General features: G+C 44.4%; 1 protein-coding gene and 2 long non-coding RNA genes across 7 annotated transcripts in view; 1 reads left to right on the top strand and 2 right to left on the bottom strand.

Moving 5' to 3' along the window:
• SH3BP5 (SH3 domain binding protein 5) overlaps nt 1–7,845 on the bottom strand; it is a 92,582-nt gene extending 84,737 nt beyond the window's left edge. Inside the window, exons 1-2 of one of the 5 annotated variants that reach the window (XM_078151506.1) lie at nt 7,410–7,845; nt 4,925–4,987 (exon numbers count right to left, since the gene is read on the bottom strand). In XM_078151506.1, the coding sequence (XP_078007632.1) occupies nt 4,925–4,987; nt 7,410–7,580 (234 nt within the window). In that variant the 5' untranslated portion in view covers nt 7,581–7,845. The remainder of the gene's footprint in view (nt 1–4,924; nt 4,988–7,409) is intronic. The other 4 variants (XM_020987250.2, XM_078151508.1, XM_078151497.1 and 1 more) reach the window with 4 other exon arrangements.
• Nucleotides 5,548–23,465, top strand: LOC144456356 (uncharacterized). Its single transcript, XR_013485454.1, has 3 exons — nt 5,548–5,785; nt 20,411–20,610; nt 23,060–23,465. It is a non-coding gene; the product is annotated as an uncharacterized LOC144456356 (long non-coding RNA).
• Nucleotides 14,744–22,552, bottom strand: LOC110209063 (uncharacterized). Its single transcript, XR_013485455.1, has 3 exons — nt 22,101–22,552; nt 16,529–16,722; nt 14,744–15,709 (listed from the first exon to the last, which is right to left on the bottom strand). It is a non-coding gene; the product is annotated as an uncharacterized LOC110209063 (long non-coding RNA).
• Nucleotides 23,466–24,224: the final 759 nt, after the last annotated feature.

Genomic DNA, 24,224 nt, shown 5'->3' with positions numbered 1-24,224 from the left:
ATTTTGAGTTCCAAAGTTTTTTCTCCCTCTCTCCTCTCCCCGCCTTCCCCAAGACACCAAGACACCATGCAATCTGACACAGGCTCTATATGTACAATCATATTAAACATACTTCCACATCAGTCATGTTGTGAAAGAACTGGTATTGTTTAAATAGACTGAAGCATGCTATTTTCACTTTCTTTTATTCTTTTTCTTTTGAGTCTTTTTGTACAAAATGACCAATATGGAAATGTTGTACATGATTGAACACGTATAACCTATATCTGATTGCTTATCATCTCAGGGAGAGGAAAGAGAAGAAAGGGATAGAATTTGGAACTCAAAACTTTTGTTAAAAAAAGTTTTAAAAATCCTCATTTTAACATGTAATTTGGGGGAAAATAAAATATATTTGAAAAAAATATTCAATCTGAACAAGTTGTGGTATATGATTATGATGGAATACTATTGCGCTATAAGAAATGACAAGCAGGTTAGTTTCAGAAAAACCTGGGAAGACTTATATGAACTGATGCAAAGCAAAGGGAGCAGAACCAAATCATTGTATACAATAACAACAATACTGTATGATGACCAGCTGTAAATGACTGTGATCAATGCAGTGACCCAAGAATTCTGAAGAACTCATGATGAAAACTACTATCCACCTCCAGAGAGAGAACTGATGAATTCTGAGTGCAAATTAAAGCATAATTTTTCCCCTTTATTTTTCTTGCTTTTTCTTTTGCAACATGGCTAGAAACATTTTCGTACAAATTCACATGAAAAATTGAGATCACATTACTTGCCTTCTCAATGAGTGGAGGAGGGGTTGAAAGGAGGGAGAGAATTTGAAACTCAACAAAAAAAATGTTAAAAAAAATTGGAAGATTTTGAAAAAGAATATTCAGTCCAATTCTTTATTTTATACACGAGGAAACTGAGGCAAAGAGAGGTTAAAGAGATTAGCATGGCATACAGCTTTAAGGTGAGATTTGAATCTGGATCTTCTGATTCTTAACATAAGCAAATTTAATGGTTCTTTGAGGAAAGCACTTTGTAGACTGCTAAACACTATGTAATTGAGTTACTATAAATATTATTATAAATATATTACAAATATCAATATCCTTCTACATACCTTGACTTCCTACCTGTTAGAATCAGAATGCTAAGGACAGATAATATTAAAAAAAATTGTCACCAAAGACTCTAGTGGGTATCACTAGACATAAAATCCAAGACAGGAAGGGAGAAGATAGAAAAAGCAATTTAAAAATTCTATTTCATTGTCCCTACTTTCCTCCTAGAGAATGGGTGGACTACGGATGCAGAATGAGGCTTATGCTATCAGACAGTCACTGTATCAATTAGTTTTGTTCCACCGATTTTATTTTTCTTTGTGGTGGTGTCAGAGTCTGAAAAAACCTGAGCTCAAGTTTTGTCTCTGAGATATACTGACTGTGTGAGCCTGGACAAGTCACTTAACTACTCCATGCCCCAGGCAGCTCTGTAGAGGCTTTCAGCTGCAGAAACATTGCTAATCTGCATTAACAGAGTTTTCTCACCTGGCAGTTTCCTATACTAATGAACTCACAGGTCCAAATTGTCCCCTACACACACACACACACACACACACACACACACACACACACCCCTACCCCACCCCCAAAAGACATGAGTTACACTTTAATATAGTAACATAAAATAAATAAATTTTTTAAAAATAAAATAAAAAGTGTCCAAGGACAACAACATACCTAAACCCTGTATAACAGAATATATAATGCTCATGTCTCAGGTCCTGTAATCCCTTGGCACCACAAAAACCAGCTGCTCTATTTTGAGGGAGTATGGGCAGGTAGGCTCCCTCTAGAGGCCTCAGTTTCCCTATCTGCAAAATAAAGGTGTCAGGGGGCAGCTAGGTGTCACAATGGATAGATCCTTGGAATCAGGAGGACCCAAGTTCAAATCCAGCCTCAGACACTTGACACTTAACTAGCTGTGTGACCCTGGGTGAGTCACTTAACCCTGATTGCCTCACCAAAAAGCAAAAAACAAAACAAAACAAACTAAAAGTGTCAGACTAGATAATTCCAAATGTCCCTTGCATCTCTGAATCAAGGAACCTATGATCTCACACTGCCCCAAGTGTGTTTTTGCTTATAAAGCCTATTAGTCACTCTTGGCTATGACACTCATTAAATCCGCCAGACAGCCATAGCCCCACCCTTCCACGGCAACCTTTGACCACAAGATTGTTATTCTATGTTCCTCATTCCTCACTCTCCTGTAATGGGGACGATCAAAAAACAGAAGGGCATGTGCCCCAGGAGCTACTGGGAGGTGGGAAGCACCCTCTTGGATATAGTTGCCCCTCATCTAGGAAGAGCTAAGTGCATCCCAAATGAGGTTGAAAAGAAAGCCGAGATAAGCTCATTAATGGGTTAAATTGTATGTTAGCCTCACAAATCAAGAAAAGCTTCACAGTCACCAAAAACTCTCCCCAGGGGGAAGCTTTTCACAGTGGCCACCTGTACTCACCACAGAATCCCCTTATCCAACCCATTTCCCAGCATTCTCCCTTATAGACAGTGTGTGAGTTTTCATTGCCCAAGCTTGGACTAAGACTTGTAGAACATTCTGTATACTTAGCTTGTCCACAAATGTCTATAAATGCTCCCCAAAAAAAGGGCAGAAAAATTGGCAGTGGTGCAAAATACCCAAAAAAGAAGGCCCAAGTTCACATTCCAGCACAGCCCCTTAATACTCTGGAAACTTGTCTGAACCTCAGTTTACTCATCTGTAAAATGAAGGGGTTGGCCCAGATTACCTGCAGGGCCCGATAGGTCATGGAGTCACAGATTTAAAACTGGAAGGGATGGAAACCACGTAGTTCAACCTCCTCATTTAACAACTGAGGAAACTTGGTGGCTAGACAGATTAAAAAACCTGCTCAAGGTCACAGACTTGTTGGAGGGCAGGATTTGAACCCAGGTGCAGCTAATGCTCTCTCTACATCAGTTCTTAACTTAGATCCTTGGATAGATTTTTAGAAGGTCCATTATCTTGAAGGATAAGAGGAATTACATGTTTATTTCAATATACTTGGTTTCTTTTGCAATCCTATATATTTTATTTTATGTACTTAAAACCATGATTCTGAAGAGTCCAGAGACTCCACCAGCCTGACTTGGAAAGGGGTCCATAACAACCAAACAGTGAAGAGACCCTGCTGTAAATCTACGGTCCTGTATTTCTTTCATTCCCTCCTATTTTGCATGGCTGGAACGACATTAACCCATTTGCCTTCAAAACAACATAGGCCCAAGTTCAGATTGCCATATCTATATTTACTTATTCCAAGCTTAGATTTGTTGTTCAGTCATGTCAGACTCTTCATGACCCCATTTGGTGTTTTCTTGGCAGAGATACTGGAGTGGTTTTGCCACTTCTTTCTCCAGCTCGTTTGACAGATGAGGAAATTGAGGCAAAAAGGGTTCAGTGACTTGCCCAGGGTCACACAGCTAGTAAGTATCTAAGCCTGGATTGAATTAAGGTCTTCCTGACTCCAGGCCCAGTTAATGTACTGGGCCTCCAAGCTGCCTAGATCTGGAGCACAGAAAAAGAGCTGGCAGGGTATTCTAGCAAATTATTCTGTCAACACTGGCATCCCATTTATAAATGTACCAATCAGGAACAAATGAAGAGATTTTCTTCTCTTTTAGTTTACATTTGACTTCTAGATCAGGCTTAAAGCAAGAAGTGGCATGGAAATCATCTTTTCTTCTCTCCCCATTTTACAGATGAGAAAACTGAGGCTCAGAGAGAGGAAATGATTTGCTCACAGTCACAAAAGCTAGTCAGTCCAACTATTTGCTCTGTTATAGCCTTGGTTCTCCTTGCTGAGAGACACCAGGTCGCTTTACGAGATTCAGACTGTTCCCCTCAAGAGCATCATTTGAATTCTGCCACAAACTAAAAGAGATTGTTCAATCTTTCCAATAGATGAAAAAACCAAAAAGAACTAGAGACCAATTGGTCGCCCTGAAGAAAATGAACCTATTTACTAACTAGTTCTCAAATTCTCATGGAATTTAGCCCAGCACTTGGCATACAGTAGGCATTTAATAAGTACTTTTTGACTTGACAAAATGTAAATAAAGCTTGCCTTTAGAATTTTTCCCAGTCCAAAGACCTTGCCTTGCTAACCAACTCTCTGTACCATTCAAAAGACTATATGTCATACATGCAAAGGAAGGGGCTGTAATTTCCCAATTCTGCCCTTTCTTTCCACAGCCAGACTGAATAAACATGAAATAGTTCCAAGCATACAAAAACAATAAAATGGCCACCCTGAAATATATATGATTGCCTCAAAGCTTGTCGTTTCCAATTCAATAATTCAACAAAAATTTATCAAGCGTGTGTGGTGTGTGTGTGTGTGTGTGTGTGTGTGTGTGTGTTCTCCTATCTAAAGGGCTGGGGATACAGAGGTAGGTCAACCAAGAAGTATTAATTAAGCACCTCCTGTGTGCCCTCACTGTGCCAGGCATTAGAGAGACTAAGGATGGTTGAATGATCTCTACTCTCCAGGAGCTTACTGAGCTCAAAGAGGAGAGAGTCATTAATCTGGGTGGGAAGGGAGAGCTCCTTAATTGTTCTCCCCACATCCGTCAGGCTCACACTTAAGTCTAGGTGATGCAATGCAGACCTTTGAGATTGGGCCTGACTGAGCCAGCTCCAGTCACAAAAAGCAGAGTATAAACAAGGAGCTCAGCTGTTTGAACCCAATTGCTTCAGGTAGCTATTACTTGTCAAGCTCCCAAGGAGAAAACAACAATCATTTCAAGACCATTAAAATCAAACAACTGGCCAAAAACAGAAATCCCTGGTGGAAACCCTTTCACAGAAGAGGGGAAGGAGACCCAAAAATCCCTACCTCAAGCTCGGTTTCCCGTCTGTTGATGTCATCTGTGGACTGGTTTAGCTTCTCCAATTCACCCTGGAGAAAGAAGGAAAACAGTGTAAAGTGGGGGCTCCTAACCAGAGGGGTCTGCAAACTTGGACGGGAGGGGGGGAATATTACATCTCTACCTTCACTAATCTCTACCTGGAATTTAGCATTTCCTTCAATAATTTAAAAACATTCGTCTAAGAAAGGGATCACAGGCATCACCTCACGCCTCAAACGTGACTCAAAATGAACATGACTGAAAAAAAACCTTAAGAACAACTGATTTAAAGATTTATAGGAGTTTTCTGTTTGTTTTTTAAAGTAAAGCTAGTATATTACTGGAAAGCAGACACAAAGAGAACAAAATAGAAGAGAAAGGGAGAATTATTAATCCTGACAGCCATCCTAAAGAAAATAGCTCAGGCCCTGGCTGGAATGTTAACTAGAAACAGAAACATAGATGAACTTTCTTATGTTTTAAAAACCTTTCCATGAAAGCTGTCCCTAGTTAAGGGGGAAGAGGGAGATGGCAAAACCACCATTGAAATGCATGTGTGTGTGTGTGTGTGTGTGTGTGTGTGTGTGTGTGTGTAAATACATGTAAGATTTTTAAGACTAAGTTGTTGGGTTTTTTTCTGGTAATTCCACCAAGGTTTATTTCTCTTTGCTTGTCAATGCAAAGACTTGTTCCAGGACTCTGACTTCAGAGTAGCAGCTCTGCTACCCTGGCACCGGTGAGTGCCCCAGCGCTAAGGATTGACTGTCTATCTTTTCAACAAGGGAAGAAGGGAAGCCTAGAAGTCCAAAAATAAATCGAGGTCGAGAATCTACCCAGCTCACAAAACTGTAAGTCTTTAAATCAAAGGCCTGACTTCTGACAATAGCTCAGAAAAAGCTGAGGGCTTTTTTCCCCCTTTGTTAATGAATGGATTAAAAACAACAATAACACAGCCAGCTAGGTGATCTCACTAGCTGTTTTTAAAACGGCTAACTTTTATTTATGACCCTGCCCTTCCACTGAAAATTGGAGTTTGTAAAAAGGAGAGTTAAAGTTGTATAATCTGTACTCTGGAAACAAAGAATCTTGCTCTGAAAAGCCCGGGGGGGGGGCGGTGTAGCCCTGGTTTCAAGGGGTCTAAATTGAACATTTTCATTCAAAAGCATCATTCTCGATTTCCCACCTGACCTTTATCTTGCTAATCGGTTCCACCAATTCATTCAAACCCCATCCATAGAGTTAAATGATATTTTAATTGATTTGTGAACTGAAAAACCAATTAGGGCTCAGAAAAATTGCATAAGAGCTTTTAAGCAATAGAAAAATGACCCTGGGGTGGAGGGAGAGGCAAGATCCTGGAAAAAATAATTTATTGTACTGTGTTTATGAGTTAGGAGATTCTGGGGAGAGGGAAGGTGAGTTCTCAAACCTAGATCCCTGCCTGAATTCTGACCTTACAGGGTTTTTAAACTTGTTTTTTAGGAGTCAGAAGACAGAAAGCCTCCCTGCCCCATATTTCAGCAGGGCGGCTTTAAATCCTTTCTGTCCGTGCTACCCAGTCACTACCACTGGCCCAACAATCAGGAAAAAACCAAGGTTTGTGAAAAGGACTCGGGCCAAGGGGCCGGTCTGCAGCAGGAGCCCCACCAAAGTGACAATGAAACCATGTTGGCTAACAATGAATTAGAGGAAAGGGAAGACTTTTCTATGGGGATGCCCCGGTGACTCACCCCCCCTGGGGCGAGGGGCACCTGCAGCCTCAGCTATGGAAAGCAGAGATCCTGGGCATATTCTGTCCCTGCGGGAGATCTGCTCCCACGGTGACTGGTGCCCACGAGGGTGGGGGCATACCCTAGTCACGGGACGAGCCCTCTCTCCGTGCACGAGAAAGGGAAGGAGCTAGGACATTTTGCAATTTCGTAGCCAGACCCAGAGATGAAGAGCCTACAACTGTTAGGCATTGACCCAAGGGGTAAAGGAAAGAATTAAATCTCCCACCGCCGAGCCGGTGCTGGACCAGGAACCTCCCACTCACCCCCCACCCCCTTTTGTCCTTTGTTGTCCGTCTCCTTCCGAACCGCTAGTCATTCCCACCCCCAGATGCTTCTGGAGTAGGCTGCAAACAGCGGGAGCCCACGAGCAGCGCGCGTGGGTGCGGCAGGCGAGGTGGGGGGAGTCTCACCGAGGAAGGGGTGTCCGCACCCCTCCCACCTCACCTCAATCAGCCTGATCTACCCAAACCCCAGCCCCGCCCCAAATTAAGCTGCCCCTCTCCCCTGCCTGCAGCCCTCGCGGGTGTACCGCACCCACTCGGGGGAGGGAGGGGCTCTGGGTGGGGGGGTGTCAGTTCAGTCTGGATGGGGATGTACGAACCCGGACAGCTTGGAGTGGGGGTGGGGCGCTGCAGCCCCAGTCCCGCACCCCGCATAGACGCTGCCGAGAAGGTTCGGCGCCGCTCCCCCCACCTCGTACCTGGATACGGGGGTCCACCTCCTCCTCCCCCTCCTCCTCTTCATCCTCCTGTTCCATCATCTCGGGCTCCATCTCTTCCTCGTCCTCTTCCCCCGTGGGTGGCGGCGGCGGCGGCTGGGGGATGTCGCCCAGCCGCTCCTCCTGCCGGCCCCGCTTCAGCGCCGTGTCCATGCGGGCAGCGTGGGGTGCAGCGCGGCCCCGGGCAGGGAGCCCTCGGGAGCTCCGAGCGCCTCTGGAGCGGCAGCGGTGCGGAGACTGCCCGCCTAGCCGCGGCTTCGCGCCCTTGACCGCTGCGGACTCCCGAGACCCCCGGCGGCGGCGAGGGAACTCAGGCGGCGGGATGTTCAGCCTGCCCCGGGCGGGCTCGTCTTCCCCTCGGGCCGAGCCGCTGCCGCGGGAAGGGGGAGGAGGAACCGCGGGCGCCCGCCCCTTCTGCCGATGCTGTCAGCACAGCAGCCCTGCCTCCTCCCACTCTCCTTCCTTTCTCCTGGGACCCCCCCCCCGGCCCCCCAGGCCAGTCCAGCCCAGCCCAGCCCAGCCCAGCCTGGCCGAACCCACGGACCGCCAGCCAGCCCGAGGAACGCTGGCCTTCTCGGGCGGGGCTCCCAGCGACTAATGAGGGAGCAGGGGGCTGTAATTGAGCTTTAATTGTTAATTCTGTATTGACAATTCAGCTGGCAGTCACCGCCAAGTAATGAGCCCGTTAGCAAAGCCTCTGGTCGTGGCTGAGGCCAGATTCTCTTGGTTATATGATAGGTACCTATATAGATAGTTATTTATATATTTATACTTATAAATATATGGTTATGTATGCTATATATAAAACTACCTTTTTAGTTATATATACACTATATAAATAACCATAGTCATAAAATAGTTATGTAATCATATATAACTATAGCTATATATACTATATAAATAACTATCTTGTTATAAATATGTTATATATAGTATATAAGTAACTATGTAGTTATATATGATATATAACTATGGATATAGTTAAACATACTATAAATATATAGTTATGCTATATAGAACTGATTCTGTATATATATATATTCATATTTCCATATAACTATATGTATATATATATGATCATATTTATGTAAACCTAAATATCTTTTAAAATGCATTTTTAGAGAGGGGAGAATCTGATTGTCTCACTATTCAACCTTGGTTAATGAGGCAACAGGGATGTATTCAAAGATTCCTGAGACCAAACATCTGGTGCCTGCTCCTGCCACTGGAGGCTCATAAGATTTAGAACAGGGAGGAGCCTTAGGGATAGATCATACAGTCCAAGGGGTGAGGGTTGGGAGGTGGGGGTGTCTCTCAAGGTGGGGAGATCCCATCTTTATTTTTTACTAGTCTCCAACTGAAATTCAGCATTTCCTTCAACTATTTTTAAAAAGGTGATTCTAAGAAGGGGTCCATAGACTTTATCAGATTGCCAAAACAGCATATGAATCAATAAACATTTACTCTTGACATGCCTGCTAGGTGCCGATACCATAATGGTTAAGAAGCCCTGATACAACCCAGCATGTTCCAGGCGCTGGAGTAGATCCGGACTTGGAAGGGCCCACAGAAGCCTAACCCCTTTCTTTTACAGAGAAGGAAACTGATAGCCAGGTTGAGAGAATAGGTGTAAATGCTTTACAAATCTTATATAAATAAATGCAACCTGTTACTGCTGGGTCGTTTGCCCAATGTCAAACCTGTAGTAAACACTTACTGGGTGCTGTAGTGAGCACCCAGGAGGGCTCTGCAGCCTCTGTGACTTAGCAGCTAGTCTTCTTTCCACGCTAACTCCTGAGACAAAAACACTCCCACAGTCCCTGCCCTCTGTCGACTCCCGTTCTGCATTGGAATCATTTTTACAGTTGAGAAAACTAGGCCCAGAAGAGTGAAGTGAGTTGGCCTTGTAACCTTGATCATTTAACCTCCTGAGTGGTTTGGAATACAAGGTCTGAAAGGTTCCTTCTCACTGTCTCTGAGCCTGGGATCGAGCCCTCCCTGGGGTGCATCTATGGCCCTCTGCTCTCTTCACTTACCTTCTCCGATCAGTTGCTGTCAGACTTCAGTCAGACTGATTGTGAATATCTGAGGTTGCCCAGGGCAGCTTCCTGATGCAAAGGGGTGAAAGCAGGGATGTGCTGGTAAATGTTTAACACCCAGCTCTCCTAGGGTATGGGTTGGAAATGTAGCTAGACACACTTGTAAATTTAATCTGCATCATTAACATTTTTCCATTGTTTTCTCAAGTCTAGACTGTCAGCAGATCAATATATCAAGCCCTAACTTGTAGTTTACCAATGTCCAAGGTGTGCTCACATTGAAAATTTAACGATTGGCTCTTGCCTGCTAGTACCAACTGGTTCTGGCATTCCACTGGGTGAAAGCAGTGCCTACAACCTGTGTTCCCCAGAACCAAATCTGCTTCTCCTTTTAGGTGAACAGTGCTGGCTATATATATTCTCTGGGATTTCCCCAGAAAGGAGAAGTGAAAGGGGAGAAAAACACCTCTGACCCAGGGCACCTTGAAAAGAGGAATAGCCCTTGCAATCCTACCTTGATTTTTTCCATCCTTTGTAAACCTCACTCTGTGGAGTGCAATCTGATCGTTAAATCTTAAGCTATCACTCAGCAAGCATTTATTAAGTGCCTACTGTGTGTTGTCCACAATGCAAGTACGATGCAATGATCCCTATTCCCAAGAATCACCCAAAGCTATCGTTGTGGGGAAATGTGCCAGGGGGCAATCAGCCAGCTGGTCAGACAGAGGCAGAGAGAGGAAGCACTGACTGCTTTACGCCAAGTTGCTCAAAGACTCTCAGCACTGGGTCCAAGAGGGGCAGGAGAGCCAGGGACACTGTCTTACTATCATTAGGAGATTCCTACCTGAGCATAAAAATTACTATTATAGTAAAAATGCTAATGAGATTGATGTAATACTCTCTGGGGTGCAAAGCACTCTGTGATCTCATCTGATCTTCTCAACAATCCTGTGTGATGGGCGCTTTGCTAATGCCATTTTACAGATGAGGAAACTGAACCTTCAAGAGATTAATCCGCTTGCCCAGGCTCACACAACCTCGTAAATGCCAGAGGCAAGATCCTAACTCAGGTCTTACTAACTTCAGCTACCAAACCCTATCCACTCTGCCACCTAGCCTAAGACCATCCATCCATCCATCCATCCATCCATCCATCTATCTGTCTATCTATCTATATTTTTATCTATAGCTATCTTTCTGTACGTCTGTCTACATCTATCTCTATCTACCTACTTATATCTATTTGCCTATCTATCTATCTATCTGTATCTGTCTACTTACTTATCTATCTGTCTGTCTGTTGGACTGTTTATGTCTATCTCTATCTATCTACCTACTTATCTACCTGTCTGTATCTGTCTGCCTGCCTGTCTATCTCCATCTATAGCTATCTCTGCCTATCTCTATCTACCTACTTATCTGTCTGTCTATCTAGCTACCTGTCTATCTACCTATCTATCTATCTATCATTAACAGAGAGAATTCTTATGAGAGTTAACATAGAGCAGAGGAGGATGGTAGGCGATTCTGTGCTCAGGGTCTTTGGTTTTTGGGTTACAGGGTGGGGGGGAGGGGTGCTGCCAAGGCTTGGTTGCCCTCCAGGGCACACTGCCTTTGTGGTCAGCTCTCTGAAGAGACTGACCTGTGCCTTAAAGATGTTCTGCATGTACCTCATTGTACTCCAGAGAAATGTTCCTGAAAATCCAGGCACAAATTAAATCCTATTTTAAATGTTCTCCAAGAGCTTACAATTCACTCCTACTCCTTTTTGAAGCAAATAATTACCCCCTTATGTGTGTGTTTTTTTAATATTAGCATTTTCATGCACAACCAGTTCCCATTTTTCACAATTACCTCTTTTTATTCCACATTGCCTAATTATGGATATACCTTGATCCCTGAAAGGTGGAAAGCGCCCTGGGCTTGGAGTCAGGAGGACCTGAGTTCAAATCTGACCTCAGACACTAGCTGTGTAACCCAGGGAAAGTCACTTCATCCGTTTGCCTCAATTTCCTCATCTGTAAAATGGGCTGGAGAAGGAAATGGCAAACCACTCCAGTATCTTTGCCAAGAAAATCCCAAAGGGGGTCACGAAGAGCCTGACACAGCTGAACAACAATAAAGAGTAGGACGGTGGAAAGGGCCTTGGGCTTGGAGTCAGGAGAGTTCTAAGTTTGCCTCTGTCGCTTACTATCTGAGTGAGCGTGGGCAAGTCCCTTCTCTCTGAGATACCATTTCTTCATTTGTAGATGAGGTCAAAGGCCACTGGACATCATGGACAGAAGCCTTGGAGTCAGATCCTGGCTCCCCTACAGGGAGGGAGAGAAGTCCAGAAGGACTTGATCCAGAAGTGTAATCAGTGTGTCCAATCCCTTTCTGCTTGCTTTATGGGACATTAAGCATAATTCTACTTTAAATCGTGTTAAAGGACCAAGGCTCTCTGTTGTTTCAGCTTTGCTTTTATGACATGGAGTGGTTCCATTTGTCAATACTTCATGGACCCTTGATTTCATCAGTGTGGACACATACTCCATTGATGCAATGTCCCCTGCTGCCTTAATATATTGTCTTTGAGGACAGCAGTGGCTGAAAACAGTCATCACCTTAGAGCCAACCTAGTGAGCAGCCTCTACAAACATAGCTGGCCTGGTCCTCAGGCAAGAATGGAGCCCATGTCTGAAGCCATTCAAGCTTGGCAGAACCTGCCAGGTCTCCCTTTCCCCTGTCAAGGCCTTTGAGAAATCAAGACAAATGAACGAAAAAAACATTCAGAGGCTACTGTGTGCTGGGCACCCTACTAAGTGCTGGGGATATAGACGCAAAAGTAAGACAGGCGCTGCCCTCGAGGAGCTTACATTCTCATTGTAGGAGGCGACCCATAGAGAAGAGAAGTGACCAGGGAAGGGCGTTTTGGCCTTGGGAATCCAAGGATTGGTGAATTGACCCATTTTTGTGGTTGTTCAGTCGTGTTCAACTCTCCCTGACTCCATTTGGGATTTTCTTCACAAAGACACTGAAGTGATTTGATATTTCCTTCTCCAGCTCATTTTACAGATGAGGAAACTGAGGCAAACAGGGTTAAGTGATTTGTCCAGGATCACACAGCTAGGAAGTACTTGAGGCTGAATTCTAATTCACGTCTTCCTGACTCCATACCCAGCATTCTATCCGTTATGCCACCTACCCGCCCCAAGTTGACCCATAGACCCGTTGATCTGACCTTGCCAGAAGTAATCAGCAAGCATTTATTTAGGCCTACTATGTGCCAGGCTCTAGGGACGCAAGCACAAAGAATGAAAAGTTCAATACTTGTCATTAATTTACATTCTAATGGGGGAGACAAGAAGAACATTTAAAAATATATCCAACAACTATAAAATTCATAAAAATATGGAGAGAGAGAGAGAGAGAGAGAGAGAGATAAACTAAATACAAGGTAGTTTGGGATGGAGGCCACTGGTGTTTGGGGAAATCAAGAAAGGCCTTGTGTAGAAGAAGGTGCCTGAGTAGCTTCTTAGAAGAGAAGGATTTTATGATGGGGAAGAAAAGAGAATTCATTCCACGCATGGTGGATAGCCAGTGCAAGAAGAGGGCCAGGAGATGAGAGCAATGCAGGTATTGATTTGATCGTTGTACCTAAAATAAGAGATGGAAAGGTGTAGTGGCAAGACCGATACAAGACGGCTGGATAGAATGTGCCCTATGGTCTGCTCTGAGGCCTGTAGTCACCAAGGTGAATTCTCTCACCAAACCCAGCTTGAGAGCCAGAAGCTCTGCCTACGGCTAGAGTTCCAAAGCTGAGTAGATTCACTCTCCCAGGGACTCGGAAGAATCACAGAACCACCTCTTTACCTGGATGAGACGTTGCAGGAGGACTTTGGCAAAGGTCAGTTTCCATCTCTGTGACTTATTTGATGCCAAGTCCCTCAGCCACGGGCACAATCCTAAGCTTAACATAGTAGCTACCAGAAAATACAAACCACTTTATTATGATCCACTCCTGAAATCTACTGCAGCAAAACCAGGGGACCTCCTGCAGCTGCTTTTATTTACAGTGAGGTACCCTTGCATTGAAACAAACAAGCCTTGCCCCTGGGTGTGGAGCCAGTCACATTGGTGCCCAGGAGGCCCCAGACTGACAGCTGAGGCCCTGTGGAAAATCCTAAAAAATGATGTTTGGATGCAGCATTTCCGGAACATACTGATATCCTGTTTATTTTTGTAATTTTATTTCTGTTTGTTTCCATCCTGAGGATATTGGCATAGAAATAAGGTATGCGTCCACTCCCTCCCTGAAGTCGCAACTCACACTTGGCACCTCTAGTGCGCCCAACAGCCATTTAAAATGAGGGATAAAGTTTGGCAGGAAGGAGATGGCAATATCTGGCCGGATGAGACTGCGTCTGTTTTTATCTGACTGCCATGGGTTCTTATCAGTTTCAAGGTCCTTCCCCTGCTGTGACCCCCACAATACCACAGCGCCCTGAGGCCCAGTGGGATGGGTTTAAATTTTGAGGCCCAAAACAAAGATTCTGGAAGCAGCATTTTACCCTTTGATGACTAAAAACTGAACAGGACCTCAATAGATTGGACAATTAGGATGCTGAAGGGTCTTAGGTCTATGCCATCTCAAGTAAAGTTGAAAGAACTAGGGAGATCATAAATCATAGATTATAGACTTAGAAGAGTCCCCTAGGGGCAGCTAGGTGGTGCAGTGGATAGAGCACCGGCCCTGAAGTCAGGAGGACCCAAGTTCAAATCTGGCCTCAGACCAAACACTTGACACTAGCTGTATGACCCTGGGCAAGTCACTTAATCCCAATTGCAAAAAAAAAAAAAAAAGGGAGAAGAAGAAGAGGCCCTTAGTTTTATAGATGAGCAAACTGAAGCCCAGAAGGTTGAATTATTTGCCCAAGGTCACGTAGGGAATAAACACTAAGAAGCAGAATTTGAAACCAGGTCCTTTGACTGTAGAACCAGAGTTCTTTCCACTGTGCCAGACACTGTGCTATTCTCTAGGGATATAGATACAATGGAAAATAATAGCTAATAGTTTTATAGTGTTTTAAAGTTTGCAAAGTGTTTTACAAATATCATCTCACTTAATATTCATAACAACCCTGGAAGAAAGGGGCTATTATCTCTTCTATTTGACAAGAAACTGAGGCAAACAGAGGTTCAATGACTTGCCCAGAGTCACATAGCTAGTAAGTACCTGAGGTTAGATTTGAACTCAGGTCTTCCTGGCTCCTGGTCTAACAGGCTAGCTGCCTCAAATAATAAATACAGTAAATCCACCTTGCTCAAAAGGAGCTTACCATCTAATGGAGAAGACAACAGGTATGTAAAGAAATAAATGTAAAGTGAATAAATGCAAATCTATTTACCAGGTAGCTTGGAAGGAAGTACCTTAGCATTTGAGGGACTCAGAAAGACTTCTTGCACAAGATGAGGCCTTCTCTGCCTCTTTGATGGTGAGAGAGGAGAAGGCAGAGGGAGTCATGGTGAAAGGCTCTCCTGGGAAAGAGGAGCCAGATTTCAGACGGCAAAAGCAGCGGAAACAGATTGTGGCTGAATATAAGGAAAAACATCTTAAGAATTAGAATCTCCCCCCTCCCCCAGTGTAATGGACTGCCATTAAGGAGGAATTCTTACTCACTTGAGTTCTTCCAAACGGAGGCTGCATGATGATTTGGGGGGTATGTTGTAGGGAGACATTCTTATTCACTAGGGTTTGGACTAGAGATCAATCACCATTTATTAAGTGCCTGCTATATGCCAGGGGCAAAAGGACAGCCCCTGGGCTTTGGGGCTTGCCCAAACACTAGTGAGAGAGATGGAAATTAAATCCGGGTCTCTACCCATTATACACACTGCCCTTTCCATGTCATTCTCCATTTCTATCCTTTAGAGCAACGGAGACCAACCTGGCCTATTAATGTTTTCTTATACCCTACATAGACTAAAAGGCCTTCAATTTTCTTTTCACTCAATTCAGTAATGGCCAAAATCAATTCAACATTTATCAGTACCCTGCCTTGTCCCCATCACCGCGCTAGATGTCATGAAGGAGATACAAAAGAAGGCTGGTTTACTCTGAGCCCACAAAGAGCTCATGGTTTCAGTAAGGAGCTTAAACAAGCCAGACACCCCGACTCAATCTGAGAACGTGGAGGTCTGTTCTTCCGCAGCCTCTTTCTTCATCGTTTTGGTTGCTTTTCTCTGGCCCTTCTCCAAGGAGTGCTAGAAATTAATAATAATAATAATAGAATAATAATAATAAATATATAACAAATAATAACAAAACAATAATAATAACAAAAGAAGGCTGGTTTAGTCTGAGCCCACAAAGAGCTCATGGTTTCAGTAAGGAGCTCAAACAAGCCAGACACCCCTGACACAATCTGAGAACGTGGAGGTCTGTTCTTCCGCAGCCTCTTTCTTCATCACTTTGGTTGCTTTTCTCTGGCCCTTCTCCAAGGGGTGCTAGAAATTAATAATAATAACAACAACAATAGCTAACACTTATATATCACCTACTATGTACCAGGCACTGGGCTAAGCACTTTACAAATATCTCATTTGACCTTCGCATCAGAGCAGTGACTCTTCAAAGCTTCCAGCTCTAATGCCCTGGCAGGATACAGGGGTTTAATCACATTTGCATTTTTGTCTGTCAATGATGTGATCTTATCCATTTGAACTTTTTTCTGCAGTAACCCCAATCACACCACAACACCCTAGGGTGTACTAGGGTGGGTTTAACTTCAGGACTCCAAAGAAAATATTTTGGAAGGATTTTTTTTTCTTTTGAGAGTGGGTCTACCTATCTCCCCCAGGCTGGAAGTATTGCTCCCAATTTGGGGTGGGTCCCACTGCAGATCAGTGGGGGAGCATGCACTTACTCTGTTTCTGCCCCTTCTGAAGCAGCCTGGTGTTTCCTCCCGCACCCCCACCCAAGAGACCCACCATGTTGGTACATCCAGTGGCCAGCTTCAGTGTCCCCTTGAGCAGGTGTTACAAGCCTGCACCACCTCCATCAGGACAGAATGGAGTGTTTACCTCTCGATTACTGCAAGCTGTAGAGATCCTCAACAGAGAAGGCAATGAGTAGGATGTGGGTCTTGAGTCCTTGTCCTATGACAGTTGGTCGAAGGAATGGGAATGCTCAGCTTGGAAAAAAGACTCAGGAGAGACGTGACAGCCAGCTGAAGAGTTGTCTTATGGAGGAAGGGTTAGCCAGATTCCGTTGGCCTCTGAGGGTAGAACCAGGAACCACAGGGAGAAGTTACCAAGAGGCAAATATGAAGGCTAATTCAGGAAAAATTTCCTAAGAATTAGAGTTATGCGAAAAATGTGGTGGGTTGTCTCTGAAGGTTCCCCCTCCTCAGCACAGACCTTGGTTGTGTTAAAGGGGAGATTCCTTTGCAGGGTAGGACCAGAGGGCCACTGGGGTCCTTTGGACTCAAAAAGTCTGTGATTATGAAGTAGCTGACACAGTCTGGGCAGCTAGGCAGTTCATTAGACAGAGTGCCAGGGCCTGGAGTCAGGAAGACCTGAGTTCAAATCCAGCCTCAGACACTTACTGGCTGTGTGACCCTGGGCAAGTCACTGTTTGCCTCAAATGAGCTGGAGAAGGAAATGGCGAACCCCTCCAGTATCTCTGCCAAGAAAACCCCAAAAGGGGTCATGAAGAGTCAGACATGACTGAAACAACCGAATAACACACGATAGATAGTCTCCCCAATGGCAAGCCAATGTTATGAAGTGAGTAGAAAGCAGTTCTTGGAATCAGGAAGACTCAGATTTGAATTCCTGAATTTGAAGACCTGAGTTCAAAGGTGACCTCAGACCTTACTAGCTGTGTGACCTGGGGCAAATCCCTTAACCTCTCTGAGCCTCAGTTTCCTCATTTGTAAAATGGAAAGAATCTTGGCACCTACCTCACAAGATTATTGCAAGGATCGAATGAGGTCATGGCTATAAATCAATTAATGACCAACCATTTATTAGATGTTTATTATATGCCATACATTGCTCTGGGCTCTGGGGATACACAGACAAAAGTCTAATAATCCTTGCCTTCAAGGAGTGTCTATTCTATAGGAGAAAACAACATGTACAATATAAGTGTGTATAAAATAAATACACAGTATTTGTTACATTTATTGATAAACATATCATTACATTTATTAATAAATACCTGGTATTTATCACATTTCTTACTAAATACATGGTATGTATTACATAGGGCTTCTTAGGAGATAGCTCATTCCAGGCACGGAGAGTAGCTCCAAGATGGACAATGGTGCCCTGTATCTGGGGAATGGCAAAGCCAATTTGGCTGGACCACAGAGTTGAGGAAAGGGTGTACAATATAAAATAAGTCTGGAAAAGCAGATTGAATCCAAGCTGCAATGGGCTTCACATGACAAATAGAGGCGTTTGTGTTCCATCCCATGGGTAACAGGAAGCCACTGGGTTTATGGAGCAAAGAGCGTGACAAAGTCTGTCTCTGCTGTCTCCCGTGTGCGAGTAGAAGCCAAGAAATTGTGCTTCGGAAACATCACTGTAGAGTCACTGTGGTGGAGGAGAGATCCGAGATGGGGAAAGACCAGTTAAGGAGAGATTGATTACAAGAGTCCAGATAAGAGGCGATGAGGACCGAGCTTGGGTGGTGAGTGGACAGGAAGGCTGGAGTGGAAGGCATTTGGCAAACCCTCAAAGCTGTCATTCATAGAGAGACTGCTATGTGTTGGGTGGGAGAAGAAAGCCAGCAGGTATGGTTTTTGGTTTTTGGTTTTTAACATAAGCAGTCTCTAAAGATTTTCTCTCTTTTCTCACGCCTTCTGTCTAAGGCACGGCTGGTAACAGCCTTGGTTGACTTGAATAATCTCATCCAGTCACCCCAGAGAGATTCTTTGGGTTTTCAGCAAGACAGTTGAGGAGAAATCCAGCTGCTGTGTCTCCCCATCTTTCCAGGCTGATTCCACATTGATTTCCTTTCTCCATCAACAAGCACTTATTAAGCACCGCCGCCATAGCCTCTGTGCCCCAGCCATACTGGCCTGCTCACTGTTCCCGGGCACATTCCATCCCACCTGTCAAACCTGGAATGTTCTCCCCCTTTTCCTCTATTTTTAGCCCCCTTCCAGACTCAGCTTGAGGCACCACTTTCCTGCTTCCCCAGCTGCTAGTCCGATCTCCCCCAATTCCTCTGCATTTATGTTGTATTGATGCATTTCCCCTCAACAGAACATAAGCTATGGGAGGGCAGGAACATTTTTGTCTGCATCCTAATACTGTGTCCAGCACATAACAGTCACTTAATAAATGCTCAGTGAAATAAATCTATAGATGAATCAGACATGGTTCTTCCCCTTCTCCCCCTCTTCACAAGGACCTTACAATCTAGTGGGTAGACAAGACATGGAAAACAATCAACATCTCCAACAGTATATCACAGATGCTGCTGTTTGTTTGGTAGTTTTCAGTCATGTCTGATTCTTGGTGACCCCATTCTGAGATTTTCTTGGCAAGGATACTGGAGTGGTTTGCAATTTCCTTCTCCAGCTCATTTTACAGATGAGGAAACTGAGACAAACAGTTAAGTGACTTGCCCAGAGTCACACAGCTAGGAAGTGTCTGAGGCCAGATTTGAACTCAGGTTCTCCTGATTCCAGGCCAGGTTCACCACCTTTGAATTCCTAAATACCAAGTCAGCTATTCTTCTACAAAGTTTTGTTGTCATGTCAGGGCTCTAAGTGAGAAGAGCTGCACATCTGGATGTCTGTTGCACATCTGTTTATATTACCAAAAAAAAAAAAAAAGGATCCAGCAGGTCCCAGCAAGGCGTGGCCCAGAAGGAAAGTATAGTTCATTAGGCCTGTTATGTCTTGACAGAAGCCCAGCGCTTTTTCTGCTGTCATACCTTAAGAGATAAAGCTACTTCTCACCTCTGGGCATTCCCTTCCTCTCAGCAGAAAATATGATGAATAAATGAGCAGCCAGGTGCCCAAGAGGGAATTTGCCAGTTAGGTTAGGGGCAGTGGGAAGAGCCCTAGACTTCAAAGACCTGAGTTCAAAACCTTCCTCTCCTACCTGCATGATTTTAGCCAAGTCCCGTCTCTCTGTGCCTCAGTTTCAAAGAGGAGATGGGTCTTTAAGGTCTTCCTGCTCTGATTCCTGCGGCAGGGACCTTGTCTGACATGGAAGTTCCCCAGTCAGGAAATGATCTACAAATAGGTATCTAGTTTCAGCTCTCCCAGGAGACTTTTTAAAGATGGAAAGGACCTGGAGGACATTGTAGCTCAACCCTCTCTCTTTGCAGATGAGGTGGTTTTCCCCAAGTCACAAAACAAGTGACAGAACCAGAATTCAAACCCAGGGTCCTCCAACCATAAATCTAATACTATTCATCCCAGCACACGTGTGTAAGTTGGCGCTGTGCTCTCAGAGGAGCAGCTAGGGGGCGCCAGGCCTAGCGTCAGGAAGACTCATCTTCCCAAGTTCAAACCCAGCCTCAGACTCCTACTAGCTGTGTGACCCTGGGCAAGTCACTCAACTCTGTTTGCCTCAGTTTCCCCATCTGTAAAATGAGCTGAAGAAGGAAATGGCAAACTATTCCAATGTCTTTGCCGAGAAAATGCCCAATGGGGTCACGAAGAGTCAGACAGGACTGAACAACAACTTTGCTCTCAGACAGATGACGTCTCAAAAATAGAGAAATCATACGGATCAGCTACAAAAGATGTTAATTCTCCCCGTCAACTATCTTCCCCACACCCATCATTTCCAATCATCTCAGTTTCCTCAACTGTAAAGTGGGGTTAAGCACAGCCCCTACTTCCCAGGGTTGTTGTAAGGATCAAATGAAATGCACTTGCCGTGGTGCCTGGCACCCAGTAAGCACTTAATAAATGCTTGTTTCCTTCCTAAACCCAGGTGTACATACAAAAAATGTTCGCCCCTGTGGTGTCCAGAAACAGAGAAGAAAAATTAAAGGCAATCCCAATACAACCAACAAGTGCTTTTCCATCCCTTGATGAAAAAAAAAAGCATTTGACACAGAGAGCAGGGAGCTGGCCTTGGAGTCAGGAAGACCTGGGTTCCAGTCCCACCATATGCCAGCTGTGTGATCCTAGGTAAGTTATTAGACCTCCATGCCCAGGTAACTTCCTAAGACAAGAAATCACAGAGGAGTTGCCCATCTGATTAATGGAGGGAGTTTCCACCCCTGGCATGCCCCAGACCAACATAATCCCAAATTCCAGCTGAAACAAAAATATGTAAGAAATTTTTTAAAAAAGACAAAGTTTAGCTTTCAAAAGACTTCAAGAAGAAATAGGAGCCAAGCCTTTAAAAAAACAAATCACCGGGGCCAAATTGAAGGTTTTCTCCGGTAACATGACGCCTCACCAGACTTCCTGTTGCTGGGAGCGGCCTCTCTGAGGCTGGCCTTGAATCGGCCTTCGGGCTGCACCCGCTCCCCCGTGGGTCCGGTTCCATGCTACTTGGCCGTCCGCCCGCTGATTGATCTCATCTGAGTAGCTCATGAGTGTGCGGGAAGCAACCAAGCGGAACTCCATCTCAGATCCCCCATAGCCATGGGGGGCACGACCAGAGAAAGGGGCCTGCAGCTGCAAAGAAGCAGGAGATCCATCTGCAGGGAGACTTACCAGCCCGTGCTCCAGTGGGCACCTTTCTTGCTGAAGGTGATGCCTGCCAAGCTGCCATGCTTTCCCAAGGACGATTGTGAACACAATCTTCTAGCACTGGCCACTAAAGGGAAAAAGGGGGCTCAGTGAAAAGCAAGGCAGTTTTCACAAACGGGGCACTGACGTTTGTTGTTGGAGAATCCAAAATGACATTTCCATCTCAACATTTTATTATTCTCTCTGGAAACACTTGGGGTTTTGTGGCATGTGCCCAGGATAGTGCACGTGGGTACCCCCCCACACACACACTCACACTCACATACACACACGGAGTGATAAAGAAACAGTAACTGAATATAATCTTGTTCAAGCATAGATTCTGAATGTGGAATATAGCCTAGTCTCCAATTCAGATCATGGGTTGGGCCAAATAGGAAAGCTATAGAAAACTGCATGATGGGCCATTACCAAGAATTTGTCTGGAATGAACAGGTCACAGTGATTTTTCTCCATGGCCACAAAACCAAAGAAAACACACGATGTAAGTATTGCTAGTTAGATTTATCATCGGGTCTTGTGAACTTGAAAGACAGAAGTCTGGAACACACAAGCGACTACCTCCTGTGAAGCAGGCTGGACTTTCTCCCCCAGCAAACCCATGGGCCCCATCCAAACCAGCCCATAAGCCTGCAAACTGTCCAACAACTAGGCTTATGTTGCTCTCAGACTCAGAGTGCCTGGGAGTTGCCCCCTGGCCCAACAAACCTGTCTGAAGTTTGCACTTCTGGGCTACCATGAGGAGAGCGAAGATTTGCCTCTGCAATGTTGAGAACAAGAAAATTCATGAAGAAAGTCACTGTCACACAGTGTCAGGGTGGGAAGGGCCCCTAGAGGCTCCTACTGGAGCAGTCTCCCCTCACTACAATATCCCCTACAAGTTATCTGCAGCCCTCCAGCAAAGCGGGCCCAGTACTTACCCAGGCAGCCCGTTCCACAAAGGGATAGTTCTGGTTCTTAGGAAATTTTCCTGGCTTTAGAGCTAAGTCTCCTCTCTGTAACTTCCACTCATTCCCTCTGGAGCCAAGCAGACAAGATCAACACCCCTTCCATGTGACTGATGGCCAGATTCTTGAAGGCAACCACCATCCCTATCTTTCCTCTGGGCTCAGCATCCCCAGCTCCTTCTACATGTCCTCATGTAACATGGGTTAAAGGCCCTTCACCATCTTGTTTGCCCTTCTCTGGACCCCTTATTAATGGTCTTCCTAAAATGGGGCACCCAGAGACCAAAACAGCTCTCATCTAGGTAGTCAGAGTCATAGCCCAGTAAGGTAGTCTCAGATACCATCTCACGGTAACAAGAATTCATGCCTAACCAATAGTCATCTAAGCCTTTGCTCAAGGCCTTTCAAGTGACTAGGATTTTTTTCCTAATACATCTGCCCCTCCCCCTGCCTCCAACTCCCACCCACTCATCCTCCTTCTGCACACTAGACTGAAAGTCAGGAAACCTAATTCCAGTCCCACCCTCTCACTGACTGGATTCCCTTAAGCAAATCACTTAACCTCTAAGTGTTTCCTTTTCTGAAAAATGAGGGTGTTGGACCAGAGGATGGCCAAGGTCCCTTCCAGCTGTAACATTTGATAATTCTTTAAGTGACCACTAGCTCTGAAGGCACCACAGGAAGGGGGGAGGCCACCATCCCATGGATATTACATTAGCTTTGTCACTTTCATCCAACCATGTTGATTCCATTTATAATTGAAATATATGGTTTCCATCTAAAAAGCCCTGAAGTGCTTTGAATCAGCTACCTTAAAAACTGGCTGTCAAGGGATGTCCAAAGGCATGGATAGCCAATCCAAAAAATGGATTTGCAAGTGATATTCAAGGGTGTGAGTGATGCTGACTCTTTTTTTCTGTCTCTGCTTTCAGACAAAACCAGACTCAGGATTAGGAGGCTGTGAAGGAAACAGGGAACACAGGCTCACAGATTTATAGCTGAAAAGAAGACTTTAAGATCATCTAAGCAGGAGTTCTTATCCTCTGCAGTCCATGAACTTGTTTTTCAAAATATGATAAATGTAAATGTAATCGTACATATTTTATTTTATATACTAAAAACATTCTTCTGAGAAGGCTCCATAGGCTTCCCAGACACTGTCACAAGGGTCCAGGACACAAAAAAAGCTTAAGAAACCGTCATTAGTGTACCCCATCCACCATTTTCCAGACTGTGAAATGGAGGCCAAGAGAGTTTAAGTTTCTTGCCAATGTCATACAGGTAGTAAACGGTGCTGATTAAAGGGCTCTGGACCTGAAAGGAGGTCATATTTGTAAAGCGCTTAGCACGGTGGCAGGTGCTCCATAAATGCTTTTTCCTCTCCCTCCCCCACTTCCCCTGTTAGACTTGATCTAACATTTGGTAAACTCATGGTCCACTGAGCAGGTACCATGGTATCATGAAAAGTGCGATGAATTTGGAGGTTGGGAAGACATGTATGTTGAAAACTCCGCTCTCTATTCACTAACTTTGGGACCCGGAGATCATTACCCCATCATCCTCAGTTTATTTACCGGTAACACACAAAGGAGTGGAACAATTCAATTCAAATCAATTTCACAAGCATTTATTAAAAAGTTAGCAGAGCCAGGCACTAGATGAGATCAGACATTTATCGATTGTTGCTGGGGGCTGGGGTCACAGAGACAAAAATGAAACAGTCCTTGCCCTCAAGGAGCTTACAATCTAACAGAAAGACATTTACAAAAACTTTAAATTTTATGTACATTTATTTACATAAGTATACATAAATTTTGAAATTATAAAATAACAAAACAAAAATATTAAAATTTTTAATTGATGTATACTTATTTATGTAAGTAGCTACACACAACCTATGCATGAAATAGTAAAAAAATCTCTAAGGTCTCTTCTTGTTTTAAAATATTGTGATCCCTATAAGACCCAAGGTTTTTCTCAGGCCTCTCAGGAAGGGTGGGGCAGGCAGAAGGCAGTAAGTGAAACTTTCTTTTTGTTGTTGTCGATTCTGTCACATCCAACTCTTCATGACCCCATTTGGAGTTTTCTTGGCAAAGA

This window comes from Phascolarctos cinereus, unplaced genomic scaffold (assembly GCF_003287225.1).
Source record: "Phascolarctos cinereus isolate Bilbo 61053 unplaced genomic scaffold, phaCin_HiC Scaffold_1;HRSCAF=81, whole genome shotgun sequence".
In the NCBI taxonomy this organism is placed as follows: Eukaryota; Metazoa; Chordata; class Mammalia; order Diprotodontia; family Phascolarctidae; genus Phascolarctos; species Phascolarctos cinereus.
The sequence above is the reverse complement of the archived record's forward strand: the minus strand, read 5'-3'. Positions and strand labels throughout refer to the sequence as shown.